The sequence below is a fragment of the Schistocerca gregaria genome, chromosome 3, assembly GCF_023897955.1.
Source record: "Schistocerca gregaria isolate iqSchGreg1 chromosome 3, iqSchGreg1.2, whole genome shotgun sequence".
Lineage (NCBI taxonomy): Eukaryota > Metazoa > Arthropoda > Insecta > Orthoptera > Acrididae > Schistocerca > Schistocerca gregaria.
The window spans coordinates 921,123,363-921,146,980 of NC_064922.1; the positions used below are offsets into that span (position 1 = coordinate 921,123,363).

General features: G+C 42.8%; 1 protein-coding gene across 1 annotated transcript in view; it reads right to left on the bottom strand.

Moving 5' to 3' along the window:
- The window catches only part of LOC126355737 (protein white-like), a 402,551-nt gene that overhangs the window by 75,276 nt on the left and 303,657 nt on the right, over positions 1–23,618 (bottom strand). Inside the window, exon 9 of the mRNA XM_050006112.1 lies at positions 2,749–2,880. Within this exon, the coding sequence (XP_049862069.1) occupies positions 2,749–2,880 (132 nt within the window). The remainder of the gene's footprint in view (positions 1–2,748; positions 2,881–23,618) is intronic.

A 23,618-nucleotide genomic window follows, 5' to 3' on the forward strand; every position in this document is an offset into this window, starting at 1 on the left:
TTGTTCCATAAAATTTCTGGATTGCAGTCGCATAAATTTCACTTCTTCTAATGTATTGGCAGTATTCCGTCCATCCAACTTCAGAGTGAGCAGCGGTGACTGACGCTCCAGCAATTGCTCCGTCCTTACCCTCTGACCGCGCCACTACGCATGTAGTCACACATACACAAGGCACTAGAGAGTCGATAGGTGGCAAAGAGATGCAATACATGCATAAAATTATCTATATGGCTGCATGTTCGATCCACACGGCGCTATCGATGTATCACCGCTAGCTACAACACTTCAACGTCTATGCGAGTTTATTGTAGAATGCACCGGATTCCATGATTTGTCCAAGCTGAATCCGCTATCACTATTGTTTAAGTTTATCGCCAACCGATTTTCAGTTGCTTCTTTCACTATCGTGTTCCAGAAAAATAAAGTCGACGCTAAAATTTCGAACGTTTCGTAGAGTCCCCAGTGCCAATAAAAATGTTCTGCCACCGCCGTTTTATGAGGTTGTAAAAGCCGGGTGTACTTGGGATGTGGTAGGCGTCTCTCATGGACGGTACGTGTCGTCTGTCCGATGTATGAACAGCCGCACTCACAGGGGATCTTGTAAACCCCAGCATTCCGGAGCACCAAATCATCTTTAACGGAACCCAGGAGTGCTGCTCTCTTTAGTGGAGGTCGAAAAATCACTTTGTGTTTTCCGAGGATCCTCTTTTTGACGATAGGCTTCCCACGTGTGGTAGAAAAGACATGGATTTAAAATTTCCGTGTCTTCTTCTGCATTCCTTGCGCCCACTGTTGGTTTCATTCGTAGTGCCTTACGTATCTGCTATGGAGAGTATCAGTGCACTTCAAAAACTCTTCCCAAGTGTACAATCTCGTCCTCCAGATTGCTCTCGTCAGCAATGGCGTGTGCTTTGTGTACCAGAGTTCTGAGAACGCTCATCGTCTGCGAAGGATGATGACAGCTATTTCTACGTAAATACAAATCCGTATGGGTCGGTTTCCGTTATACTCCAAGTCCCAGTTTGTCGTCACCTGTGCGACGTACCAAAATATCCAAAAATGGAAGGCACCCATCTTTTTCGATTTCCAAAATGGTTCAAATGGCTCTGAGTACTATGGGACTTAACATATGAGATCATCAGTACCCTAGAACTTAGAACTACTTAAACCTAACTAACCTAAGGACATCACACACATCCATGCCCGAGACAGGATTCGAACCTGCGACCGTAGCGGACGCGCGGTGCCAGACTGAAGTGCCTAGAACCGCTAGGCCACACCGGCCGGCCATTCGATTTCCATCGTGAACTGAATTTCTTTGTGCATGGAACTGAGATGATTGGAAAATTCTTTTAATTTATCTTCTCCAGGGGGCACGCTACAAAAGTGTCATATGCATACTTTTCAAATACTGTGGGCTTCAAGTTAGCAGATTCGAGAGTGTCTTCCTCGTAGTCGTCCATAAAAAGTGAGTGTTAAAATCTGACATCGACTGGCAGTGCAACACTGAGTCAATAATCACTTTGTTTCCAGAAGGTACGCGTAATTACATTCGAAAGCATTGGAAAAATCAGTATCGTCCTCAGTCAGTATCATCTGTTGGTGGACTTTTTAATGATCTAATCAGTTATTAATAATATAGCTAACTTCTGTAGATTGAAGTTCAATCTGAAAAAGTAATACAACAATGGCAAACTTCAATGAGAATGTGCAACTGAAGTTAACTACTAATATGAGCATGACTGGATCTGACAATTCTTGTGAAGTATAATGTTTCTAACAAACTTAGATGAACGAAGTAAATGGTATGAGCTGTTATCTTTTCCAAGCACCTTGCCACCTAAGCTGAAGAATGACGAAATTCATACTCGTGAAGCAAAGTCAAGGTTTTCTTTTTTGGCAATAGAATCAGGGTTCGTGTGAAGTGTGTTCGTTCTGTTAACCATTCCACATCCAAGTCCGATCACAGCAAATAAAACTGTTACATGAAATGATAATTAAATCGACACCCTAGCTGCAAACAGGAGTTGATATACATAATTGGGGACATGTCGAAAATGTGTGCCCCGACCGGGACTCAAACCCGGGATCTCCTGCTTAAATGGCAGACGCTCTATCCATTCAAGCCATCGAGGGCACAGAGGATAGTGCGCCTGCAGGGTATCTGTTAGGTGCACTACGAATGTAGTGGTGTGGTCATGGTGGGAATGTGGGTCTCACGGCGAGCGTGCAAGCTATAAGACCCTACAAGCGAACTATCCTCTGTGTCCACGTACGTCAGATGGATAGAGCGTCTGTCATGTAAGCAGGAGATCCCGCGTTCGAGTTCCGGTGGGGGTACACATTTTCAAATGTCCCCACTGATGTATATCAACGCCTGTTTGCCGTTAGGGTGTCGATTTAATTATCATTTTAAACTAGAGAAGCTGCAAGATCATCAATGGTATCTGTTCTTTCGGGAACAGATACTACCTTTTTATATAGTGTAAACTGTTAAGAAACACCTAACGTAGCGGAAGTAGTTGCAATCAGTAGAGATGCATAAATTTTATGTTCTTTTATTAACATTATTTCATACCAAATTGTGTGAACGCGATCACAGGAAATCCATCCATGTTCCGATTGTCCAATCCTCAGGTAAAATGCGGTTACTGGCACTCCTCGACCTTTAGCTGTACCCTTTCAGATATACGAAAAACAAACAAACTTTTTTTTTAAAAAATGTGAAAATTCTCTTATTGTGCTTACCGTTATTACAGCAAAGACATTCTGGAACGTCATGTTTGTCATAAATAAGATAATAGCTCCATTCATGTTCATTACTCCCGACTGATCCGTCTTCTGTCCAAAAAATACTGTTCCAATCATTAGAGAGAGCATCTGAAAGAAAGAAAGTACACGTTTGTTAAATTGTGTAATTAAGTGTTAAGATACAAGTGAGAAAATCATGCTGAAACTCAAGTAGTATGTCTAACAGTTTGTCGGTTATACCTCCTGATTATTGTCAGAGGGGAGGTGATTTCTATAAGAGTGCATATTTCCTTTAATCAATACAGGTACTTTGTCTGCTATTTTATCATGGCTGGTTTACTGGGAGAAGATGCCCAACTGGATGCTTCTGAGTGTACAGGAAGTACATAGGTTAAGTACTGCTCAGAAACACAGTAAGTTGGAGTAAATGAAGAATACTTCAATGAGTCAAGTAGTATTCGAAGCATTAGCAACTGGGACCTGTAATCAGCAAATAATACCTTGTTTTGAATGAAAGTGGTATAAGGTCCAAAACCCTAAAGTTTATGTTAAAATAACATTCTACATCCAAAAGACGATATGTATTAAAATTTCGCTTTAGAACGCCTCTAGTAGCGCCAATATAAGGATGGAGACCAGATTTGCTTCTAATATACGCTGTAGCGATCATTGCCTTTGAGACTGGATGTGGGAGTTGCCAAGTATGCCTTTAAGGCGACAAAGACTCCATTATCGACACCCTACTAAGTTTGAACGACGTCGTGTAATATGGCTACGACAAGCTGGATGTACTGCAGAAAGGCTTGGCAGGAATGTGGCCACTGTACTTAACTGCTGACAGTGATGGTCACAAGAACGTGCGGTTGCAAAAGGGCAGGGCCCGAGAAGATCACGAGACACTATCGAGAGCGAAGACCGTTGTGTTCGGCGTATGGCTGAGACTCATCATACTGCATGTACAACAACAATGTGAGCACCAGTTGGCACCAGAGTGACACATCGAATACGTACAACTTGGTTTTTCCGAGGCAGCTCCGAGCCAGACCCAGCGTAGCGTGCATTCCACTAGCCCCAAACGCCATGGATTTGCGACTGTCTGCGTGCTAGACACACGGCACTTATACATGGAATTTTGTCAGGGGCTCGCTGTCGTATGGCAGAAGGATCACTCTTGTGGTTATCCCACGCTCCGTGACTGTACAACTGTACGCCTGTCTGGTGATTTCGCGTATTGTGCTCCCATTCCGTATTTGGGGCGCGGTGTAGGGTTCCAACAGATCAACACTCGACCACATACCGCTTACTACTGTTGTAACCCAATATGCTCCATGTTATAAACAGTTCCAACGTGTGGCCTTGGCCTGTTCGATAACCAGATCTGTCTCCAGCTGAGCACGTATGGGACATGATCGGACAACTCCAGCATCATCCACATCCACGATTAACTTTCCCTGTATTGACCCCCAAACTGACATCCGGCACCTGTACAACACAATGCGCCCAACTTTGCATGCTTGCATTCAACATTCTGACGATTACATCGGTTATTAATGTATCAGCATATCACATTTCCAATTGCTTGTCCCTTGCTTACCGGCGATGTTGCAGTATTAATCACATGTTACCTACACAAATGTGTGCCCCAAATTTTGTTTTATTTTTTGGTGTTGCAATTTTTTCCATCATGGTATATATGCATACAACTATCTTTTTCCTGAATAGTGTATGTGAAACTGAAGCCGTCTGACACAGTACTCTCACAACCGTATATATATGAAGTCTAACAGTTTCTAAAAGCGTTGGCCACACACAGGTCTCACATGATATCTAAAGTTCAATTTGTTGCCTAATATACAGGGTGATCCACGAGTATATGCAAATATTTTAGTATTTTATTCTACAAGTAAAACTAAAGAAAAATGTCCATATAAACATAGGTCCGTAAATGTTTATTTACGGAGTTACGGCTAATAAAAGATTTTGCCTGAAAACAAATGGTTCAAATCGCTCCAAGCACTATGGGACTTAACATCTGAGGTCATCAGTCCGCTAGACTACTTTAACTAACCTAAGGACATCACACACATTCAAGCCCGAGGCAGGATTCGAACCTACGACCGCAGCAGCAGCGTGGTTCCAAAATGGAGCTTTTCCCTGAAATTCAGTAACTTCGCTAAAATGACGCCATCGCAAAACTGTACGAGGTTAAAGTAAAGCACTATTTCCATTTATTTTGTTGTTCTTGGCCTGGTGAATCTTATAAAACATGTCCCAGACGTGTATCCGCTGTAGTTTTCCAGGACATCCAGAGAAGTAAAGCTTATTATACAAGTAAATTTGTTTACTTTCCATTAATACGGAATGAGTTTTTCGATGAAAAAATCGATTTTTGGGTAAATACATTTTCGAAACAATTAGACTCTCCCGTTTAATATCATGTATAAAATATTTGGATGACGTGAATAGAACTATTTTAAATATTTTTTTAAAATAATTTCGACACACGATGATCCGCACCTTGTATATGAGACGCGAAATATGCCTGATATAGACAGCCTTGCCAGAGATATAATGGTGCACAAGAGAGTTAGCTCTTCTGTTGGCTACACTGCTAGAATGTTGACAATAGATTCTGCACCATTTGTATTGTTTCCCTTGTTAGTACGTCCATGTCATTGTTGTGAAAGTCGTATGTAGAGAAGTCATTGAGTTTTCTTTCCTTCAACATGCCAAGACCTAGTCTGAATGTATTTAGAAAGCGTGTACATTGCCGCAAGGAAGTGAAGTGTACTAAAAATTCGTCTGATGTCCCAGTAGCGACTAACCTCAACGCCGGTAGTGATACATTGAGTGATGCTGCTGCCAATACACTGGAAAGTGCTTCAGGAAGAAAACTAGCTGGAATTGAAGAAGAATACAAGAAACTAAATGCTGGGACTACAAAATATGAGGCAATTAACGTATCTTTATTATCAGACATTTTGGAGAACAATGTGTGCTGCAAACAATATGGAAAATGTGGTGTTTCATTGAAAGCAAACTTACATGTAGGACTTGCTTGTGAATTAGAGTTGATGTGCAGTTATTGCAAACACAGTGTTACTTTCTTCACGTCCTCACATGTTACTGCAGATACAGGTAAACTATACGATATAAACATTAGACTGGTTTATGGATTATGGTGTATAGGAAAGTGCAGGGCTGCAGGCGCCATGTTGTGTGATGTGATGAACCTCCCTCCTCCACCTTCAAAATTTAATAAACACATAATCGCAATATGCTCTGCTGTAGAAGATGTGGCACAGGAAAACATGAAATATGCTGTTGAGGAAGCAGTTGTTGCAAATAATAATAGCACGGATTTGTCCATAGCTTTTGATGGAAGCTGGCAGATGAGAGGCCACACATTTCTGAATGGAGTTGTAACAGCTACAAGTGTGAACTCTGGTAAGGTAGTTGATGTGGCAATACTTTCCAAGCATTGCAGATGCAAGGAGGAAATGAAAAATAAACATGAAGAGGAGTGCATGGCAAATTACTATGGGTCAAGTGGTTGTATGGAAGTTGCTGGTGTAAGAAGTATTTATCAACGCTCAGTAAAATGGTACAACGTTAGACACATAAATTATCTTGGAGATGGTGACTCAAAGGCTTTCATAGAAATTGAGGAACTGAGATCCTATGGTAACGATGTGAAAATTACCAACTGGAGTGTGTTGTCCATGTTCAGAAAAGGATGGGATCAAGACTTCGACAGCACAAGGCTAGCATGAAACGCAAGAAATTGAGCGATGGAAAAACTTTAGATGGAAAAAATAGATTGACAGATGCTACAATAGATCATATTCAGAAGTGCTATGTTCTAGCAATAAGACAGAATACAGCAGATGCAGAATTAATGAGAAGAGCAGTCTGGGCTCTGTTTTTTCATACAGCTTCAAACAATGAGAATCCCCAACATGGGCTATGTCCAAAAGGAGACGATAGTTGGTGCAAGTGCAACAGAGGTAAGGAAACTAAGAAACAATACAATCACCCTCATCACCTGCCACCTGCCATAATGGATGAAATAAAACCAATATTCCGAGACCTCGCAGATATTAGTCTACTAAAGAAATGTCTTCATGGCCGGACTCAAAATCCAAATGGGTGTGTGAACCATTTTATATGGAATAGACTACCTAAAACTGTGTTTGTGGGTATAAACACACTTCACTTTGGCGTTTATGATCCTGTTTCATCATTCAATCAGGGCAATATAACAAAGTGCAAAGTTCTGCAGAAGTTGGGTCTCTATGTAGGACTACTAACTACCACAGCTATGCTTTGTTTGGACAAGGAACGGCTCAGGTCCTCCGATAATGCCATAAACGTATATTCAAAGATGGCTAGACAGCATAGCAGAGCCATCAAGAGGAAGCTGTTGGACGATTCTGATGATACAAGCTATGGAGCAGGCTTGTACTGAAGTAAAAACTTTGAAGCTAACTTCCCGTAACTTTAGTTTTTTTGTGTATAAGGTACATTTTCTCAGGGCCTATTTATAGTAGAAAGATGAAATTTTCTGTAGTTGTTCCTTAAGACCTTCTAATATATCTGAATTAAAAGATATGTGGAATTATTTTGTATTAATAGATGTAAATTTTAAAATACTTGTTCAAATGTATAACTTTTTTTAACATTTACAAAAAAATAGGAGATGGTTCGATGAATTTTGCACAGCATACAAACCGTACTTAAAGGCGTATAAAACTCTAGAATTTTCCAAATCTATTAAAAACTGTGGTAAAAATTGAGGTAATTAACTACAAAATTTGTGTTTCTTCTAAACATTAAGTTTAAAATACATCATATCATTCGTTTTTACATAAATAAATTCTAGAGTTTCATACACCTGTAAGTATGGTATCTATGCTGTGCAAAATTCATTGCAGAATCTGTCTAATTTATGACGAAAAGTGTACCTATAGCAACAAATGCAGCCAATAGTAAGTGAAAAAATGATGAAATTTCACAAGTAAAAAAATTATTTTCTGATGTTTTCGAACTTCCACTGCAATGAGTGTGAATCCTGAATCCTTCCTGGTGATGCTGACAAAGTTTTATGAATTTATTTGTAAAAGTATAGACATTGGAAGTTAAATGTCCTGTGATGTCTCTCATGCTCCAAGTCGGCCCGTTTGACGTCCTACCCCCTGTAATGTGTCCATTTCACTGGCTGTTGAAGTTTGTGGTTGTGGATTCTGTTGTGTGTTGTTTACATACAGCAGAAACAGAAGAATACCGACCGTTGCATTCCAAGGATAGCCAACACACTCGGGAGTAAAGAAAAAAAATCCCTAACGTGCAATGTAGGTGATATAAGGATCTAAAATATATGCAGAAAAGTGAGTGATTGAAAAGTGTGCGTGGCACATAAACACACATGGTAGGAAAATGCTCTTTAAATGCTCGAAAAAACTTTTTGTCAGAAAAATCCTTTTCAGAGCACTTGAATAAAACCTTAATCTGTCGAAATATGATGAAAACCGGAAATCGATTTTTTTCGACCTTAACCACAGTGTGGTCCCCTTAAAAAATGCAGCAATACTCCAGATGTGGAGGTACAAGCTTAGTGTAGGAAGTCTGTTTAGATTTGTTCCACCTTCTGAGAGTTCTGATATACAGTAGAGCCTTGCATTCACCTTCGACAAAACGTTTACTCTGTGATGGTCCCAATTTAAGATGTTCATAATTGTAATCCCTAGATATTTTGTTGAATGGAGGATTTTTAAATTTATGTGATTAATCGTTCAACCGAAACGTATTTCAATACTCTTGGGGAATACATCAAACATTTTATTGTTCACGCTGAATTACTTAAACATACATTGTGTACATCCATTTTTCCATTCGCTTGACCTGGACGGTAAACAACAGCATCATCTGCTATCAATCTAAAAAGGTTGCTCCGTTTGTCTGCTAAATATTTGCTACTTGAATGATTATCAAGACTCGGTAGGACGCATAGCCTTGGTGCACAAATTATGAGTTTTCTAGTCAAATGAATAATTATATCATGAGCTAAGTCCAGATATAGTGAAAGTGGGTTTCTAAATATGAGTATAAAAGTAATATGTTTTGATTAAAAATACAGGCAGAGTAAATTGGATTCTTTGCCAGATAGGAACAGCAGTGGAGGATTTGTACCATATACCACAGTTTCTCCACAACACAGTAGTAGTGGAGTGTGGGCAGAGCGAGGCACGAGTCACCCAGTTCAGTGGTCGCCCTCCATCCCCTCCTCTAACTCTCCCCCCCCCCTCCCCCCGATCGTGTACTAAAACACGGGCCAATCCCGCGATAACTCATTAACGCTGTTTACAAAATCCAGCGCGCTGTTGCCGTTTGCTGTCAGGCGGGGCGCCCCTGCGCAACTCCCGCGATAGAGTTAGCTGTATGTGTGTGTGTGTGCGCGCGCACGCGGGGGTGACCACCGACAGCTAACTGCATTGCCGCCCTGTGACGGGTTTTGTTTGCGCCGCATAAAACGTACAAACGAATTCTCACGTCACGCAGTCACAAACACTGGCGCACGGCAGTCAGCAAACTCTGTGACTTACGCAGTCCGCAAGAGAGAGAGAGCGGACCAGAGAGAGGGAGAGGCAGGGAAAGAGAGAGAGAGAGAGAGAGAGAGAGAGAGAGAAGGCGCGCGCGCGTTTGTGTGTGTGTGTGTGTGTGTGTGAGAGAGAGAGAGAGAGAGAGAGAGAGAGAGAATGAGAGAGAAGGAAAGCTCGAAGAGAAGCTTCTAATGCTGAAAATGAAACTCTATTCAACACTGAAGACAGATCCGATTTAGAGGGGTGAAAAGTCGCAGTATTTCATTACCGAACGTTAAAAACACGTATTTTTCCCGCGGTTTGTCTCTGTAATCAGATCTACCGTGGAATCCTACAGTAAAAATACCTTCTGGGGAGACTGAAAGGTGCACCAGGTGTGTGAGCGATCTGGCAACGTCACATTGTTCTACCTGTGCACATCCGTGTGTTCATTCCTTCTGGATGCTCATTCAGAGTTTCAGCTCCATACAGCGATCATGTGATTTTCGTGAACGTCATCAGTGGAGTTTCCTTTTTGTTGTGTTTTGCAGAAATGGAACAGCAGACTTTATAGCAACGTTGTGTAGTCATATTTTGAGATCAATTTGTGGGGATCCGCGAGGGTGACTGTTCAAAAGTTGAAGCAGGCCTATGGAGAACAGTCGTTATCAAGAACTCCACATTTTCGCTGGCACAAATTGTTTCTTGGGAGCCAATAACAAGTTGGAGACTAATCTCGCTCAGGGAGATCTTCAATTTCAAATCAGACTAAAACGCCGAACGTTTGTGTCTTCGGTTAAGATCACACCTATGTTTAACAGTAATGACAATGGGTGAGCTGAGAGACTTAATCAGCAGGCTGCAGTGGCCGAGCGGTTCTAGGTGCTTCAGTCTGGAAACACGCGATCGCTACGGTCGCAGGTTCGAATCCTGCCTCGGGCACAAATGTGTGTGATGTCCTTAGGTTAGTTAGGTTTACGTAGTTCTAAGTCTAGGGGATTGATGACCTCAGATGTTAAGTCCCATAGTGCTTAGAGCCATTTGAACCGCCTGCTCACAGGTCACTAAATTCCTGCAGATTGGGGACGATGGTTTGTGGACAAGCAGGTGGCGCCTGATGTATGTTCCAATGGGAACAGATCCGAGGCATTTGCTGGATATGATATCAGTGTGAGTTCACCCAAACCACTGCAGCGCTATTCTGGCCTTGTTTCGCGGAGAGTTGTCCTGCTGAAAGATGTCATTGACACCAGAGAAGACTTCAACAATGAAGCGAAGCAGGTCGTCCGCAATAATGTTCATATAGTTCACTGCTGTGATGATGCCTCCGATTATTATCACAGATACCATAGAGGCCCAGCTTAGTGTACCCCGTAGCGCAGTTCTGCCCTCAACGGTCTGCATATGTGGAGCGGTGAATGTTTTGTGCAGCCATTTGCCTGTATCACCGTATATAAGGACCCAACAAAATGGCTCTGAGCACTATGCGACTTAACTTCTGAGGTTATCAGTCGCATAGAACTTAGAACTAATTATACCTAGCTAACCTAAGGACATCATACACATCCATGCCCGAGGCAGGATTCGAACCTGCGACCGTAGCGGTCGCTCGGTTCTAGACTGTAGCGCCTAGTACCGCACGGCCACTCAGGCCGGCTAGGACCCAACAACCATGAACCTGGTGTAACAAGGAACGCGATTCAAGTGTGAGGCGCTCGGACGAGCTTCAATGAAGTAAAGTGCAGCTGCTCCGTCAGTACAAGGCGGCTCTATCGACATCTGCCGGTCTTACGCGGAACTACTTACACCGAGAAATTCTAACGAGCACAAACTTCAGATGCAGAAGTTGTGGTTTATTCTCGTGATTAATATCTGTTGCATTCGTCGAGGCCACTCTTCTTTCTCACTTGCAAGTTCCACAGAGGACACAGGGTCACACTCTGTAACGGAAAACCGTAAGATCGAGCTACTGAATCTTAGACACTCATTATCATCCATAGGCACCGGCAAGAGAGGGGGCACTTGCCAGCTCCTGGAATCTTTGCGCAGAATGTTTATCCGTTACAGATTTCTCGATAATGTCTAGCAATGACTGTCTGTAACTCTGCTAAACAGTATACTGAACTCTGCTGAGTTCGATGTAAAATACGTCTGCGTTATCAGTTACCATACATCTTTTATTATTTTGGTTTTGAAGCTGTTCACGACGAAATTATACCGATTACTTGGTGTGGAGGCAACTTTTGGCTGTGTCCTACAGTCCAGGTGAATATTAACCTTTGGGGAACAGTGTCGGGAAAGCGCCATCAGTATTTCCTCCGGCATTCCCTCTTAACGCCATTATCTAGCTGAAAAATGGGAGGGATTGTGCAACCTGACTTGCTGAGTCCCAGATTACCGCCGCGACTTAAACATTGCAACCGTATTCATGCCCCTTATCCGTCCGAAATATTCTTACGGGGAAAAACAGATGGCAGGAAAACAATGAAATAAATCCTGTAACGTAGTTCATTGTGAAGTTTTGCAAGTGATCAAAGTGCTGTAGATGGAATAAACGCTGAACATATCTTTTTTGAAATTTATTCAGTCTTCACTTCGAGGGATGCCTTCTGTTGGTTATTTTTGTAGATATTTAACAGTATTTTCTCCTCGTGCTGCCTTGTTTTTCTGTCTAATATTTTTTATGTTCAGTTTCAACCTTACCTTAGTGGAATACGAAAAAATAATTTTTGTAACTATTCTCCTGCTTTATTTCTTGGCTGGTTGCACACTGTGGCTTCAGTCACATGAAGATTTAATTTCAAATTGTTGAATCGCAAACAAGGTGACATCCATATTCATACTGATAATATAAAAATATATGATGTCTATGTACTGTTGAAATACGGTTATTGTTTACGTATTAAAGTAACTTACTCTTGGTATATAATGTGTTGCGCACTTCGTTTCAGATTTAGTTACTGTGAGACCACAGGTCTGCAAAGTTACCGAATCAGGTATGTCAAAACTGGAAATCTTACAATCTTGGCCCCTCTTGGCAGCATTTCTATGGGCGATTGTGTGTTACTCTACAAATAGTACGCTTTAGGCCTGAAGCACTAACTGACAAAATCAAGTAACGGGTGAGTTTATTATTTAAATACTTAGCTTACAGCATCGCATCTGGGTAAGAAGGAGAGACAGAGCAGGAACTGAGTGATTTTCAGCATATCTGACGAACTTTACACCAACATTCGGAAATCAAGTTCAGAGAGAAAACCTTTTGTAATGTTGTGAATAATGACTCTACCAGCTTTCTTATCTGCTTGTGAGAATTGGGGACAGAAGATGAACAAAACATTTGTAGCCATGGAAATAAGAATTTTGTGACATAAAGCTAGAAGGAGTTTAACAGTTGTGATAAAATTCTAAATATTATCGAAACCATAAACAATAGCAGAGACGAGAAACCATAAATCGATAAATACTTTCATTCTACAATATTACTTTTATGGTGTTAATCGGTTTTAAGCCTACAAGGACATTTCCAGATATTTATTGGGCACTGCCAGCAAAGAAGCTACAATGCTTGTAAACAAGATTGGTAGAGTGGTAACACATCTAGACTGCAGCAGAAACATAGAGTAACTAACATCTTCGACAGTGTGGTGGTAATGCGGTGAAAAAGTAAAAAAATACACTACTGGAAATTGAAATAAGAACACCGTGAATTCATTGTCCCAGGCAGGGGAAACTTTATTGACACATTCCTGGGGTCCGGTATATCACATGATCACACTGACAGAACCACAGACACATAGACACAGGCAACAGAGCATGCACAATGTCGGCACTAGTACAGTGTATATCCACTTTCGCAGCAATGCAGGCTGCTATTCTCATATGGAGACGATCGTAGAGATGCTGGATGTAGTCCTGTGGAACGGCTTGCCATGCCATTTCCACCTGGCGCCTCAGTTGGACCAGCGTTCGTGCTGGACGTGCAGACCGCGTGAGACGACGCTTCATCCAGTCCCAAACATGCTCAATGGGGGACAGATCCGGAGATCTTGCTGATCAGGGTAGTTGACTTACACCTTCTAGAGCACGTCGGGTGGCACGGGATACATGCGGACGTGCATTGTCCTGTGGGAACAGCAAGTTCCCTTGCCGGTCTAGGAATGGTAGAACGATGGGTTCGATGACGGTTTGGATGTACCGTGCACTATTCAGTGTCCCCTCGATGATCACCAGAGGTGTACGGCCAGTGAAGGAGATCGCTCCCCACACCATGATGCCGGGTGTTGGCCCTGTGTGCCTCGGTCGTATGCAGTCCTGATTGTGGCGCTCACCTGCACGGCGCCAAACACACATACGACCATCATTGGCACCAAGGCAGAAGCGACTCTCATCGCTGAAGACGACACGTCTCCATTCGTCCCTTCATTCACGCCTGTCGTGACACCACTGGAGGCGGGCTGCACGATGTTGGGGCGTGAGCGGAAGACGGCCTAACGGTGTGCGGGACCGTAGCCCAGCTTCATGGAGACGTTTGCGAATGGTCCTCGCCGATACTCCAGGAGCAACAGTGTCCCTAATTTGCTGGGAAGTGGCGGTGCGGTCCCCTACGGCACTGCGTAGGATCCTACGGTCTTGGCGTGCATCCGTGCGTCGCTGCGGTCTGGTCCCAGGTCGACGGGCGCGTTCACCTTCCGCCGACCACTGGCGACAACATCGATGTACTGTGGAGACCTCACGCCCCACGTGTTGAGCAATTCGGCTGTAAGTCCACCCGGCCTCCCGCATGCCCACTATACGCCCTCGCTCAAAGTCTATCAATTGCACATACGGTTCAGGTCCACGCTGTCGCGGCATGCTACTAGTGTTAAAGACTGCGATGGAGCTCCGTATGCCACGGCAAACTGGCTGACACTCACGGCGGCGGTGCACAAATGCTGCGCAGCTAGCGCCATTCGACGGCCAACACCACGGTTCCTGGTGTGGCCGCTGTGCCGTACGTGTGATCATTGCTTGTAAAGCCCTCTCGCAGTGTCCGGAGCAAGTATGGTGGGTATGACACACCGGTGTCAATGTGTTCTTTTTTCCATTTCCAGGAGTGTATTTTGTTCATTTAGTTAATGTAAACTTTTACATGGACACTACTTTTGAATATAATGTTAATGTTAAAATGCAGTAACACCACACTCTCAAAGATTGCATTTACTGTATGTTCCCTCAAATGGCTTCATTTTCTTGCATTTATTTCTATTTATCTTATTGATATTGCTTAAGTTCCTTATGTAATCTGTAGTTAAACTGATAATTGTTTCCACTTTTAATTGGTATCTCTATCATTCTCCATGTTTCATACTTCCTGATGTAGCCTTGTCTAGTACTAATTTCATTTTATTAGTTTTGTTTATCAATAGAAACTGTTATGTAGGCATGCTGTTCCTATTTTGTGTTAAAGGTTTCCCTGTCCACTTCTTTGTTATTTATTTACTGTTCTACGTCAAATATGAAGAATATTCGATGAGACAACTACAAGAGGTGTTAAACATGGGCAGTAAAATAAGTACCAGTTAAAAGAAAGTATTAACTATCGAAACTACGGTCTATATGGAATGCAAAGACAACTTCGATTAAACAGTAGAACTTAATGAATAAAGGAAAATGGGAATATGTAGGAACAGACAGTGTGGGAAGTAATTAACAACAGAGACCATTATATGAAGTTTGGGGGAGAGGAAGTGTTGAGCTGGGTCTAGTCATTTAGGATTAGATCTGGACTGTGAGCAAGATAATTTCCAGGGCTTTCAGCAAGTTGAGTTTATGTCTTATCTTTACTAAGTCAAGTACATGGGACACTGTCTTTATCTGATTGACCGTAGTAAAATTTCTCTCAATCAGAAGGGGTGATTTTGTATGTTATAATTTTGTTATACCAATAACCGACGGAAGATTCTGTTAACACAATAAATACTTCATAGGGAAGATATAAGAATTACGACACGAACTGTGAAGACACAGACACAGACGTAGACTACGGTGACTCACTAAAAGAATGTGTGGCACAAATACGAGTCGACGCTACACGAAACACGCAAAAATAAAAAATTTAAAAAGAAGTGCGGTCGTGTGTGCGCTTTTGTCGGTATCAAAATTTTGCCAGGAAATGCAAAGGGCAAATGTAAAACTCAACCGATTTGTATGAAATGTCTCACACGTAGTCATATATTTACTAAATCAAATTACAACAGAAGTGACACAGTCAGAGATGAACCACATGCCTTAGCAATTTGCCGAGGATGATAAAATTAACGATGGCCTCAACAACATGAACGAATACACGGGAAAGTGGTGTTTTGGCACGGGAGATGTCAGTTATCATGTTTTATTATTCAATGAACAAAACAATTCATGTCAAGCTTAAGCAACTGCTATGACGCTATTTGGCCAAACTGAGCCATCTTCAGATTTAACCGTAAAAACAGGACTGTTGATACCGCAGTGTCTGTCGTTATGGATCGAGGTAGTAATACACGCTCTCACGAGCGGCGATAACTTAAGAATTCGCCGGAAAACTACGAGTATGAAACTTGTCGTGACGTTCCTCAGAACGACCCTTTGACACGGCTGATAAGCCGAGAAGACATCGTAATCGACATTCGCAGAAGAAACCTGCATTCTCGTGTGACATGGACCGTTTCGTTCATTTAAGTAAGCAGTTGAAGGCAAATGTTTACCAAAGTTCATGAGTACCAAAGAGAGAACAGAAGATGCTTGAGGTGACGAGGGGAAAGGGAGATTAACTTCAGAAACGGAGAGTAATTCTAAATTTTTCTACGTGCGCAGCAAATTGCGAGTGTAGACACGATATGTGAACTCTCAGTTACTGAAAAATGTGTAGTGAACTTGGAAGCAAATTAATCGTCTTTGACCATGCAAGCAGCAAATATCGAACGTGGAGTCAGCTGCGGCACCGAGAGAAGCGCTGTTTTTCTAACAAGTAAGTATTAACAGTAAACTGATCGAGGCGGTGCAGTGGTAAGCACACGGGACTCGCATTCGGGAGGACGACGGTTCAATCCCGCGTCCAGCCATCCTGATTTAGGTTTCCTATGATTTCCCTAAGTCGGTCAGGGCAAATGCCGAGATGGTTCATTTGAAAGGGCACGGCCGACTTCCTTCCTTTTCCTTCCCTAATCCGATGGGACAGATGACCTCGCTGTCTGGTCTGTTCCACTAAACAACCCACTACCAGTAAACGTTACGTGTAACTCTCTTTTGCCACAAGACAGCGGCCACGGATCCCACAACCCGAGATAAACAGCGCTGGTCAAGCAATGGCCGTCAATTCATCTCCTCCACGGACGCCAGCACGACCACTCTGTCGGTTGGATACTGATTATCGACGGCGGCTTAGTTTTTCTCCAGCATAACAACAAGGTGGGCAGCAGGCTTTGTAGTGTGTTTCCGTTGCGAACTCTGACAGCGGACTAGATACGAAGCCTGGGTGATATTGCAAGTGCAGTCGGTATTTGTTAAGTGACTATCACAGACACAATTGTGCAAGTGTAAATTACTCCTATAACAGTGTACTCTTCTGTATATAGAAGCATAACAGAGTTTAAATAATAATTCGGGCTTCCAATAAAAGTGTCTCGCGTTTATCTTCTTTATCGAGAAGACCATATTGTAACAATAAATCCTGAAACTGTTATATTTAAACCAATTCTGTTGCCGCATTACCGGTTTCTTGGCTTGTAGCCATATCATCAATTGCATATAAAATTATTGTGACCGTATCATAACTTCTGTTACTGCTAATAACTAGACAGCAGTGCCTATGAGCTGTAATTTGTACGCTAAAGCACTGAAGATGATCATTATGTGATCGAAAATCGATTTTACTGTTAATAAAACATCGAAATTACGACCAACGCTAAACTTCTTTCTTATTAAAACATGGTACACAACATGACGATTTTCCGTAGGTTGCATGGTTTTAACTGAGACGGGTGACCCTTCAACTTCAAAAATGGTTCAAATGCCTCTGAGCACTATGGGACTTAACATCTGAGGTCATCAGTCCCCTATAACGCAGAACTACTTACGCCTACCGAACCTAAGGACATCACACACATCCATGCCCGAGGCAGGATTCGAATCTGCGACCGTAGCGGTCGAGCGGTTCCAGACTGAGGCGCCTAGAACCGCTCGGCCACATCGGCCGGCCCTTCAACCTCCTTCACCATGTTGTGAACCATGTTTCAATGTCTATATCCATCTGAGAATGAGGCTATAATCAAAAACCGTTAGTGCGTCAAAAATTTTTTTATAAATACAGGTGTTTGCTGAGGTCCTGCTACGAAATATAGTACCACCTCTGCGGAAGCGCAGAACATGCCCATCTTTTATATGAAAAGACAAATATGTAGAGCAGTAAACCGCCACACAAGGCGACTAAAAGTGTTTCATGAACTGATAACCATGTCGCCCCTCAAAGAGCTGTACACTCTGGTCAGTCAGATCACAACCGATTTGACCCAGGAAGCCAACTGTACTACGGATGTACGGAGGCAAATCAATTGCGTATATTTCAGTAGCACCCAACTGAAGTCACATCTTAGAAACAGTCGCCTGGGGAGCTCAGTTCTATGCAGTGCGTATCACAAGTATTAGCGAACACTGACATCGGTGAACGTGTGCGAGGGAAAAGGGGCGAGTGGGTGGGGGCGGGAGGATGGTGCAGAAAAGACTTTTGACCATTCATACATTGACGGAAAAAAAACCGCAGCACCAAAAAATAATTTATGTGGAGCAATGAGATTTCGCTAATACATTTGCCCAGTTAACTTATTTAAGTGATTAACTTTGCAAGGCCACAGGTTAACGTAGTTCGAGGAAACTCGTTGCAAAAAGGAAACTCTGGGAGACTAACAATCGATGTAACCGCCGAAAGCTGAATGCAAGCGTGCAAACGTGCGCGAATTATTTTGTACAGGTGTCGGAAGTCAGTTTATGGGATGGAGCTCAATTTATGGTGCACTTGGTCGGTCAATACAGGGGTGGATAATGCTGAATGTGGCTGACGGTGGATTTGTCGTTGGATGATCTATGTGTGCTCGACTGGAGACAGACCAGGTGATAGGGCAGGTCAAGGCAACATGTCGTCACTCTGTAGAGCGTATTGACCTACAACGGTGAAATATGGGCGAACGTTATCATGTTGGAAAATACACCCTGAAATGCTGGTCATGAAAGGCAGCACAACAGGTCGAATATCCAGGCTGACGCACAAATTTAGAGCCCTGCTGCGAAGGATAACCATGAGAGTGCTCTGCTGTCGTACGAAATCGCACCTCGGACCGTAATTCCAGGTATAGGTTCCCTGTGTCTAGCACTAAGGCAGGAGGATTGCAGGCCCTCAGCTGACCTCCTTGTAACCAAGACATGGCTGTCACTGGCACCGAGGCAGAACCAGCTGTCGTCGGCAAACACAACAGATCTGCACCCTGCCCTTCTTTGAGTTCTCACTTGATAACATTGAAGTGGCAGGTGACGTTGGTTTAGCGTCTGTGAAATGGACGATACATATCGCCTGTCTGGGAACTGTCCTTGAAGTAACTGTTTTGTAACGGTTCATTGTGTCATTGTGATGCCAACTGCTGCTCAGAGTGCTACAGCACATGCCGTACAATGCGCCAGAGCCATACGCCGACCAAGATGGTCTTCCCTCTTGGTATTGCCACATGATCGTCCGGAGCCCGGTCTTCTTGCAAGCACCCGGTGTCGTGAACAGTGCTGCCAGCAGTCACGTACAGTGGCAAAAGATCCATCGCAGAAGGAGCATCCAGCTGCTCATAGTCCTATTACATGAACTTGTTCGAACCCAGTGAGCTGTTGAGAATGTCGTCTTTGTAGCTTTAAACACATACTGGACAACATCATCTCACCACGCTCAACCTCACAGGTAACTAGCGCTCACGACTATATAGTGTGTATTTGAAGCAAACCTGAAAATATATCCTCGCTTATGCGAATAGCGAGAAATTTGATTAATCTTCATCGTTCACATGTTCGAACAACCTGCCACAATTCCTTCTGTTTGTTGCTTTCATTGCACTGTGTATCTGTTGCAGCATCTGTAGATATATAAACATAATGGTATTAGCACATATAGTTTCTGGGAAGTTCGTGTAAGAATAAGCGACAGGAGTGCGCCACCAAAAGAATTCTTCGCTCATAGCGCCATATCACCCACATCAGGCAATAAATCTTTTGATTTCTAGTCTCAGCGATTTCATGACCATTAGTGAGTTATTTTATAGAGCTGGTCTCAAGGAGGCACCGGGGACTGTGTTCCTGGTTTTCGGAAGGGCCTTCGACCAACTCTTGAACAACGGTCTCATCCGGAAACTCAATAACGACCGTTTACCCGACGGACTCGTGTGTCTTATGGGCTCACATCTCACAAATGTAACTTTCAACACTGACGTGCAGGGCTAACAGTCGACACAACATTGTATACATTGATGAGGCCAAAACATTATGACATCCTCTTAACTAGCTTGTTCTCCATCTTTGGAACGAAACAGTTCACTGATTTTGGGTATCTGGGATCCGATAGTTTGTTGGTAGATTCTTTGAATTATGTGGCATCTGATGTCTACGCACAGGTCGTGTGATTTGCGTAAATAAACGGCAGTTGATTTGTATGCACATCCGTTAGTGACCCAAACTGTTTGCAGAGATTTTTTTTTTTTGTCATCAGCCTACTGACTGGTTTGATGCGGCCCGCCACGAATTCCTTTCCTGTGCTAACCTCTTCATCTCAGAGTAGCACTTGCAACCTACGTCCTCAATTATTTGCTTGACGTATTCCAACCTCTGTCTTCCTCTACAGTTTTTGCCCTCTACAGCTCCCTCTAGTACCATGGAAGTCATTCCCTCATGTCTTAGCAGATGTCATATCATCCTGTCCCTTCTCCTTACCTGTGTTTACCACATATTCCTTTCCTCTCCGATTCTGCGTAGAACCTCCTCATTCCTTACCTTATCAGTCCCCCTAATTTTCAACATACGTCTATACCACCACATCTCAAATGCTTCGATTCTCTTCTGTTCCGATTTTCCCACAGTCCATGTTTCACTACCATACAATGCTGTACTCCAGACGTACATCCTCAGAAATTTCTTCCTCAAATTAAGGCCGGTATTTGATATTAGTAGACTTCTCTTGGGCATCAATGCATTTTTTGCCATAGCGAGTCTGCTTTTGATGTCCTCCTTGCTCCGTCCGTCATTGGTTATTTTACTGCCTAGGTAGCAGAATTCCTTAACTTCACTGACTTCGTGACCATCAATTCTGATGTTAAGTTTCTCGCTGTTCTCATTTCTATTACTTCTCATTACCTTCGTCTTTCTCCGATTTACTCTTAAACCATACTGTGTACTCATTAGACTGTTGATTCCGTTCAGCAGATCATTTAATTCTTCTTCACTTTCACTCAGGATAGCAATGTCATCAGCGTATCGTATCATTGATATCCTTTCACCTTGTATTTTAATTCCACTCCTGAAACTTTCTTTTATTTCCATCATTGCTTCCTCGATGTACAGATTGAAGAGTAGGGGCGAAAGGCTATAGCCTTGTCTTACACCCTTCTTAATTCGAGCACTTCGTTCTTGATCGTCCACTCTCATTATTCCTCTTGGTTGTTGTACATATTATATATGACCCGTCTCTCCCTATAGCTTACCCCTACGTTTTTCAGAATCTTGAACAGCTTGCACCATTTTATATTGTCGAACGCTTTTTCCAGGTCGACAAATCCTATGAACATATCTTGATTTTTCTTTAGCCTTGCTTCCATTATTAGCCGTAACTTCAGAATTGCCTCTCTCGTGCCTTTACTTTTCCTAAAGCCAAACTGATCGTCACCTAGCGCATTCTCAATTTTCTTTTCCATTCTTCTGTATGTTATTCTTGTAAGCAGCTTCGATGCATGAGCTGTTAAGCTGATTGTGCGATAATTCTCGCACTTGTCAGCTCTTGCCGTCTTCGGAATTATGTGAATGTTGCTTTTCCGAAAGTCAGACGGTATGTCGCCAGACTCAAATATTCTACACACCAACGGGAATAGTCGTTTTGTTGCCACTTCCCCTAATGATTTTAGAAATTCTGATGGAATGTTATCTATCCCTTCTGCCTTATTTGACAGTAAGTCCCCCAAAGCTCTTTTAAATTCAGATTCCCCTATCTCTTCTAAATCGACTCCTGTTTCTTCTTCTATCACATCAGACAAATCTTCGCACTCATAGAGGCTTTCAATGTATTCTTTCCACCTATCTACTCTCTCCTCTGCATTTAACAGTGGAATCCCCGTTGCACTCTTAATGTTACAATCGTTGCATTTAATGTCACCAAAGGTTGTTTTGACTTTCCTGTATGCTGAGTCTGTCCTTCGGACAATCATATCTTTTTCGTTGTCTTTACATTTTTCCTGCAGCCATTTCGCCTTAGCTTCCCTGAACTTTCTATTTATTTCATTCCTCAACGACTGATTTTACCGTAACGTGTTTGTACTTCCTCCTTTCATCAATCAACTGAAGTATTTCTTCTGTTACCCATGGTTTCTTCGCAGCTACCTTCTTTGTACCTATGTTTTCCTTCCTAACTTCTGTGATGGCCTTTTTAGAGATGTTCACTCCTCTTCAACTGTGTTGCCTTCTGCGCTATTCCTTATTTCTGTATCTATAGCGTTAGAGAACTTTAAACGTATCTCGTCATTCCTTAGAACTTCCGTATTCCACTTCTTAGCGTACTGATTCTTCCTGACTAATGTCTTGAACTTCAGCCTACTCCTCATTACTACTATATTGTGATCTGAGTCTATGTCTGCTCCTGGGTACGCCTTACAATCCAGTATCTGATTTCGGAATCTCTGTCTGACCGTGATGTAATCTAATTGAAATCTTCCCGTATCTCCCGGCCTTTTCCAAGTATACCTCCTCCTCTTGTGATTCTTCAACACGGTATTCGCTATTACTAGCTGAAACTTGTTACAGAACTCAATTAGTCTTTCTCCTCTTTCATTCCTTGTCACAAGCCCATATTCTCCTGTAACCTTTTCTTCTACTCCTTCCCCTACAACTGCATTCCAGTCACCCATGACTATTACATTTTCGTCCCCCTTTACATATTGCATTACCCTTTCAATATCCTCATACACTTTCTCTATCTGTTCATCTTCAGCTTGCGACGTCGGCGTGTATACCTGAACTATCGTTGTCGGTGTTGGTCTGCTGTCGATTCTGATTAGAACAACCCGGTCACTGAACTGTTCACAATAACACACCCTCTGCCCTATCTTCCTATTCGTAACGAATCCTACACCTGTTATACCATTTTCTGCTGCTGTTGATATTACCCGATACTCATTTCACCAGAAATCCTTGTCTTCCTTCCACTTCACTTCACTGACCCCTACTATATCTAGATTGAGCCTTTGCCTTCCCCTTTTCAGATTTTCTAGTTTCCCTATCACGTTAAAGCTTCTGACATTCCACGCCCCGACTCGTAGAACATTATCCTTTCGTTGATTATTCAATCTTTTTCTCATTTTAACCTCCCCCTGGGCAGTCCCCTCCCGGAGATCCGAATGGGGGACTATTCCGGAAACTTTTGCCAATGGAGAGATCATCAGGACACTTCTGCAACTACAGGCCACATGTCCTGTGGATACACGTTACATGTCTTTAATGCAGTGGTTTCCATTGCCTTCTGCATCCTCATTTCGTTGATCATTGTTGATTCTTCCGCCTTTAGGGGCAATTTCCCACCCTAGGACAAGAAAGTTCCCTGAACCTCTATCCGCTCCTCCGCCTCTTTGACAAGGCCGTTGGCAGAATTTACATTCATTGAATTTGGTGGTGAACGTGTTTACTATAATGCTCCTCAAGCCACTGTAGCATGGTTCTGGCTCCGAGACAAGGGCAGTTATACTGCTGAAGGACGATATTGCCATCGGGGAAGACATCAGGAAGGAAGGAAAGCTGATGGTTCAAAGCTGTTTGCGTGTCTTCGATTACTACCACAGGTCACATGTAAGCGCAGGAAAACTATTCCTACACTTCTCCCACCAAACTGAGTCCGTGGGTCGCTACACGTTTCGAGCGACCGTTTATCTCGACGACGGCGATTGTGGAGACGACCATCGACCTAGTGAAGCGAAAATTTCATTCAAGCGAAGAGCCGACACATTTCCATTCATCGACCATCGAATCCCGATGGCCCCGTGCCCA